The sequence below is a fragment of the Cavia porcellus genome, unplaced genomic scaffold (assembly GCF_034190915.1).
Source record: "Cavia porcellus strain 051 isolate PalLab524CR breed Dunkin Hartley unplaced genomic scaffold, mCavPor4.1 scaffold_13, whole genome shotgun sequence".
NCBI classification, from domain to species: Eukaryota; Metazoa; Chordata; class Mammalia; order Rodentia; family Caviidae; genus Cavia; species Cavia porcellus.
In genome coordinates, this window is record NW_026947496.1 from 63,269,716 (window position 1) to 63,277,058 (window position 7,343).

The following is a 7,343-nucleotide window of genomic DNA, read 5'->3' on the forward strand; positions in this document are numbered from 1 at the left end:
CATGTCTGTAAAGTCTACTTCCAAATGTTCTCCTGGGGCAGTTCCTTGATGCTGGGTGGTCTCTAGTGGAGAGCTTTTGGTCGGGTTGAATAACAAACACTGCGGGCATCTGGAGCTCAAAGAGGTGGTCAGTTTGGAGAGTCTTGGAATGAAAAACTGAGTTCTGAACAATTCAGCAAGTTTAGTCCCCCCTAAATGGGTGGTTTAGTGGGCCTGGTGTAGCAGCTCATGTCCTAATGTCTCTGGTAACAGCACTCACTTGTCTGGTAATTGGTACCAACCTCCTGGGGTGAAGGACTTTGCTCCAAGTTGAGATGCTAACTGCAGGTCTTTCTTTGTATAGATCGGTTCTGATAAGGTGGGAGGAATCAACATCAGGGCAGTTACCTCCTCAGTTGACTCCTCTGATGTTGCTATTTTTCCAGTGGCCTGGTATGCTAAATTGTTTCCTAGGGTGATAGGGTCATCTCCTGTCTCATGAGCCTTGCAATGAATGATAGCAACCTGATGAGGTAGCTAGACAACTGCTAGCAAGTCTAGGATCTGTGGAGCATTTTTTATCTTAATCCTGGCTGAGGTTAAGAGACCTCACTCTTGATAGATGGCTCCATGCACATGTGAGTAGCAAAAGCATATCTACTGTCAGTATAAATATTTATCCTTTTCCTGGTGGCTAACTTTAGTGCCTTGGGCAAGCAATGAGCTCAGCTTTTTGGGCTAAGGTGCCAGGCTCTAACTGCTTAACCCAGAGTACCTCTTTTTTGGTGGTCACTGCTGCTGCAGCCACTCGTTTGCCATCTTGGATGAAACTGCTCCTGTCGATGAAGTAGTTACCAGCATTTCCCAAAGGCTGGTCGGTAAGATCAGCCCATAGATTTTGCTGTGTTTCGAGGAGATCAGCACACTCATGAAGAGGCACACTCTGAACTTCAGTGTTGTCATCAGGCATAAGGGTGGCTGGGTTTAAGGCTGAAGAGGTCTTGAAAACCACTGACTCTGGGTCTAGGAGCAGGGCCTGATAGTGTAGAATTCTGGCATTTGAGAGCCACTTTTCAGGAAGGGTTTTTATGAGTCTCTAAACTGTGGGAGGTCACCACAGAAATCTTTTGTCCAAAAGTGAGTTTCTTAGCCTCTTTAAGTAACATTGCCTGAGCAGCTAGCATTCTCAGGCAGGGTGGCCATCCTCCTGCCACAGGATCATGTCTTTTGGAGAGACAGGCTATAGGCCTCTTCCAAGGGCCAGTGTCCTGGGTTAGGACTCCTTTGGCAATGCCCCTGAGTTCATCTATGAACAAGGTTAATGGCTTGTTAATGTCAGGGAGTCCCAGGGCTGGAGCCTCTGTCAGGGCCCACTTGAGCTGCTGGGAGGCCTGTTCACATTCATCAGTCCAGTTCAGTGAATTTTGAGTTTCTCCCTTAAGGAAGTCATACAGGGGCAAGCTAGTCTCAGTAAAGTTTAGAATCCATAGCCTACAGTATCCAGCTGCCCCCAGAAACTCCCGTACTTGTTTTTTAGTTTGTGGGGCTAGAATATGCAATATAGCTTGAATTCTTTCTTTGGATAGAGTTCTTTTTCCTCCCTGTAACTTGTAGCCCAAATAAGTCACAGTTTGGTGACACAATTGGGCTTTCTTGGCCAAAACCTTGTAACCTAATCATCCCAAAGTTTTTAGTAGCTCCCCTGTCGCCTCTTGACAGGACTCTAAGGTGGATGAGGCTGCCAGAAGTTTGTCCACATATTGTATAAGCACTACCTCAGGGTGTTCTTCACGAAAACCCAAGAGGTCTCTAGCCAAAGCCTCATCAAAAAGGTGGGCAAGTTTTTATAATCCTGTGGTAACTGAGTCCAATTCAGTTGTTCCATGACCCCGGAATCTGGGTGAGTCCATTCAAAGGTAAAAATGGGTTGACTCACCTGGGCAAGTGGTAGAGTGAAGAAGGCATCCTTGAGGTCCAATATGGACTACTATGTACATTCTGGGTTGAGGAGGCTGAGTAGAGTGTAGGGGTTAGGCACTGTAGGATGTAGAGTCGATACTCATCTGTTGACCTCTTGGAGATCTTGCACAGGATGATAGTCAGCTGTCCCCGGTTTCTGGACTGGAAGCATGTGCATGTTCCAAGGGGATACACAAGGGATGAGGATACCATTTTCTCTAAGTCTCTGTATATGAATTTTTAATTCCCTTTCAAGCTTGGAGACTTATTGGATATTGATGCAAACAAATAGGGTGCGCCTGAGGTAGGAGTTCTACTACAAGGGACACTTGGTTGACCGCTAGACCTGGAGGGTTGGTTTCAGCCCAGACCTCGGGGATTTCTTGCCTCCACTTTTCTAATAATTTTAATTCTGGGTCTGCATGTGACAGCTTAGGAGGATTGGTCAAATTTTTCAGCAGTCAGTAATCTTCTCCCTCCGGAACCAAAGCCAAAACTCTAATACTCTTTTCAGGAGTTTGGGTTGAGTCAGTTCCCAATCTTAATTTTGGCTCATCTGTTAAAAATTCAATTTGTACTTGTAATTTATGAAGGAGGTCTTGTCCTAGGAGGGGTCTGGACACTTTGGTACCCATAAGAAATAGTGCTGGACTAACTTATGGCCTGGTCGAGCCAAACCAGCAGTCACCTTTGGGTATGATCTTCGTCCCTCCATGGCTCCTATTACATTAACTGAGTCTTTAGTCAATTTTCCCAAGGGTTGGGTCAGCACAGAATAGGTGGCTCCCATATCTACCAGGAAGTCCACCGGATGTTCCCCATTTGAAGGGTTATCCGGGGCTCAGGGGGCAGCAGCAAGCTCTGACTGCCTCATTATTTTTTTTTAGCAGCTTTTAAAATTTCATGTTTATTCATATTTTTTAAATATATGTACATAAAAAAGGGAGATTTACAAGAGGAAAGATTGCCTTACATGCAACACAAATTCCAATGAATGCATGATGGGATCACACATGATTATGTTCTAATCCAAGCCAATCTTCTCAAGTCCATTTCTCAGCCACACTCAAGCTGCAGATGGGATCCCAGCAGACAATGCAAGTGGAATGAGTAGGAAACAAACACCTTTTGATTCTGGCAGCCCTCAGGGCCCAGAAGTATGCCAAAGAGTTAAGACAATTAATATGTCAAGTGCCACAGGGAAGAGAAACAACAACCAGAAAACTGGTATTTGTTGAGTAGAAAGCTAGTACTATTTTAACACAACTTCACAATACTAAAACAAACACAAATAAAAAAGTGTTAGGTAGTAGGGCTACATTTGCTTTTCTTTTTCTTTAAAATATGTGAAAAAGGAAGCCAATTAATTGATATCAAAAGTGTTATCAAAAGAAAGGGGAAAAAATCCACAGATGAATCTGGAATCTATTTTATTTAAGCAAACCATATGTTTTTCCAGTTAACATTTCTACATTTGTAACTCTCCAATACTTCCTCATAAAGAAGGCAAACAGTGACAACTCATGCTTCAAATACTAAAAAATATATTTAAACATCTGATCAAGAAGGTTTTGTTTTTTTGATTTTTGGTAACAGAGGTGACACTGGAAACTGGATTCACAATATTCTTGTATTTCCCCTGCAGTCAGAACCAAGTAGTAGAGAGTTCTTGTGCTTGCTGTGAAGGGAATGCAATGCTCTGGGCCAGAGAATAATTCCTGTAACTTTGTCAATGTGAAGAGGCCCAAAGCAGTTGTGCATCTTCAGAAACAAATGTGATCACAGTATTTTCAGGTTATTTCCAAAGCTAAGTTGTCTCTGTTCATAGTTGGAGAGAGAGGGTTAGCGAAGTAACTTTTATAAGATGGGGAATAGCAAGAGCCAGAGGAGGAGAGAGGCACCAAAGCTTATTACCATTAAAAAAAAAGAGGTTGGGTAGGAGGGACAAAAAGATTATATAGTTCAGGAGAGTCCCAGATTATGGCAGAAATTAATATGATTGGGGAAGGGGTAGGCACCAAAAACAGCACCTAAAGCTAACAAATGCCTAAATTGGTTTGTTATATTCCCTCCCTGCAATGTTCATATGGGAGGAAAAAGAAATTTTATAAGCATCAAAACTAAAAACAAATGCACACTGACCTTATAAAATAAGATTTTGAACTTTATCATGATACCTTTTCTTGCTATAAAATTTACTTTTTTGTTTTGAAGGACTTCTTCATGGTGGATTTACCCTTGCTAGGTAATTTTACTTCCTTTCTCACCACACTGGCTGCTGGCTTCTTTGAGGAGCTACCACTACGTTTCTTGATGACTGAGGCTGAGAGCCTGCCTTTCTTGGCAGGAATTTTGGCCTTAGGAGGAGGGACTTTCTTGGGCAGGGGTCTAACTTTCCCTCGCTGGGAAGCTGGGACTTTAGGTGCAGGCTTTGACCCTCTCTGCTTCATGGGTGCTACTTTCCTTCGGGACTTGGCTGGAGTTTTCTTTTGCAACCTTCTCTTAGGAGATGGTTCTTCATCCTCAGAGTCTTCTGATGACTCATCTTCATCTTCATCCTCATCCTCATCCTCATCTTTAGAATCATCTGGCTCTTTCTTTGGAAATAGAATTCCTGGGCTTGGGTAATAAGGAAAACAGAGTTGGAAGGTGCCACTGAATCCTTTACCAGAGATCTGCTCCATCCACCCATTCTTCTCACATTTCTGCTGAGTTTTCTTCAGCAAATACATTTGGTAATTAGAATTGGTCCCTGGGTGGTTCTCCAGGACATACTTCTTCAGAGCAGTGATGGAGCAGGTTTTCGGCTCATTCATGGTAGCAATGGCAGACAAGATTGCATATTCCATTGGGCTTCCACCAAGCAGGGGTTTCTCCCCTGATTTCTTCAGCTGGAATGTCCCAGATGCACCTTTGCCAGTTATTTGTTCTAACTGGCCTCTGTCTACTGCTCTCTGCAGAGCATTCTTCAACAGCTGAGGCCTAATGTCCACCCTAAGCTTAGGGTAATACTGAAACACGTATTTCCTGATAAGACTATAGGAAGCTTCTTTAGGTTCACAAAGGCGAATAAAGGCCAGTGGGAGGATATCCTCCAGTTTCACTTGTGGTTCTGGATCCACTGCAGGGCTCCTCTTCTTTCTGTTTCTGGATTTCTGAGATGTTTTACTTGCTTTCTGGACCACAACGAAGGTTCCAGATGCACCTTTTCTTTTACCTGTTTGATGACCCCTCTATTTAATTCTCTTTTTAGTGCTTGTTTAAGGAGATAACCCCTTCCCTCCAACTCCAAAGAAAGATACTTATGGATTATATATTTTCGAATAGCAACCACTGATGCACCACTCTTCTGGAAGCATGCCTTAATAGCCTCAGTTAGAATTACATTCATCTTGGGACGTGGTGAGGAAGCCATCGTTGTTTGTTTCTGGGCCCTGGCTAGCTGGCTGGCAGCAAGAGTAGCCCAAGAAGGTATCGTTTTTTTCACTTTCTTCTCCTTTTCCTTAGACTGATCTTTCTCCTCCTTTTTGGTTTCTTCAGAAGACTTATTTTCTTCCTTCTCTTCAATCTCAGGTTCTCCCTTGGGCTGTTCTGTCTCATTAGATGTAGCAGGCGGAGTTTCATTTTCTTGTTCTTCTACAGTGGAGATAGATTCCTCTGAACTTACATCTGGTTCTGGCTTTTCTTCTCCTTCAGCAAGTTTGCTTTTGAGTGGAGTTTCGCGGGTAGAATTCACAGCTTGACGAATCAGCATGGTGCTTTCTTCGACCTTCTCACCTAACTTGTCTGCGTGGATCAGCTGAGCTCCTACTATAAGTGGGAGTGCCTTAGGATGGACGAGTTCACCTTGAGATGTATCAGTTGCCATTTAAAATAATTTCTAGGCCCAAGTACAGGTTACACTCTGAAGCCTTTGCTGTTAACCACAAGGATTTTTCCTAATGGTTTCAGGGTGATGAAGAATCAACCTTTGTGCTCCCCCTTCGTTGTACCCGCGCCCCGTAAAACCTCTCGGCGCCGCTCTCACCGCTGCTGTCGTCTCCACCACCGCTGTCTTCCAGAGACTGCCTCATTGTTGAGACAACAAGGTTTTTGCTTCTCTCTCTAATTTAGCCTTTAACCTTGGACAATCTCTTCGCCAATGTCCCCTTTCCTTGTAACATATACATTGTTGCTTATCAAGTGGAGGTCTTGTCCCTGAGCTTCCTTCTTGTTGGTATTGGTGGGCTTCTTAGTTTCTTTCTCACAGAGCAATTCTAACACTTTGGTCATCTTCTTGTTGGTAGTTTCTTGTAAATTCTCTCTGTTTTCAAAGACCTTTTGTGCTATCTCTATTAACTGGCTGAGGGGCATTCCCTCAAATCCCTCAAGCTTCTGTAATTGTCTCCTAACATCAGGGGCCGACTGGGACATGAAAGCAATATTAATCACTCGTGCATTTTCAGGTGCCATCGGATTAATTGGCGTGTGTAATCTATATGCCTCTAGAAGGCACTCTAAAAACATAGCAGGAGATTCATCGGCTAATTGTCTCACCTCAGTCACTCGAAACAAATTGGTGGGCTTCTTGGCTGCAGCACGGAGCGCGTCTAGAAGCCTCAGGTGATAATCATCGAGAGCCCTCTTACCTCCATCTGTATTGGGGTCCTGGTTAGGTTGGGAGGAAGGGAACAGGCGTTCGATTCCCTGCCAATCAGTGGATATAGATCCCGTCATGTTCTCGGACTCCTCTTTGCCCAAGAGTGCAAATGCGTTAGTTTTTTTTCGGCTGTGAAGAGGATGCGCAGGATCTGTTGGCAACCGTCCCAAGTGGGGTGATGGGTGGAGAATACGGATTCTAAAAGGTTAATCAACGTTTCAGGATCCTTAGAAAATGGAGGATGGTTGGGGATTTAGCTCAGTGGCATAAGCACCTGCCTTGCAAGCAGGCAGTCGTGAGTTCAATCCCCGGTACCAGTAAAAAAGAAAAAAAAAAGCGTTAAAAAAAAAAAGAAAATAGAGGATTTTGGGCTTTCCAATTATAAAGGTTTGAAAACAAGAAAGGGGTGTACACAAACATTGAGCTCCCATCTGGCCGAGGGACCTCCTGTAATGGACAAAGTGGATCCGCCTCAGAGCTTTGCTCTGAAGATGCCTCGGGCCATGGGTGTCGGCAGGTGTCGACGGGAAGCAGCGGGGATGGAGCAGTGGAGTCAGGTTAAGGGTCAGAGGTGGGGTACAGGGGAGACAGTGAGAGTGCCTCCAGCGGGTCAAGGGGGTCTTCGCAGGGCAGGACCAGAGGCGTGGTAGGATCAGAAGGCAGCTTCTTGGTTTTACTTTTGGTTTGAGGGCCGCAGTGACTCCGTTGAGAGAGGGCTTAATCCAGGAAGGGGCATCATAATTATGTCTATCCAGATCTGAATATA

At 44.3% G+C, this 7,343-nt stretch overlaps 1 protein-coding gene across 1 annotated transcript; it reads right to left on the reverse strand.

Annotated features, from left to right (window-relative positions):
* Positions 1-3,465: 3,465 nt before the first annotated feature.
* On the reverse strand, positions 3,466-5,996 carry LOC100713853 (heterochromatin protein 1-binding protein 3-like). Its single transcript, XM_063260291.1, is given in 3 exon segments — positions 3,466-5,149; positions 5,152-5,710; positions 5,907-5,996. Coding segments are annotated over 2 exon segments (1,557 nt in total). The 5' UTR covers positions 5,693-5,710; positions 5,907-5,996; the 3' UTR covers positions 3,466-4,133.
* Positions 5,997-7,343: the final 1,347 nt, after the last annotated feature.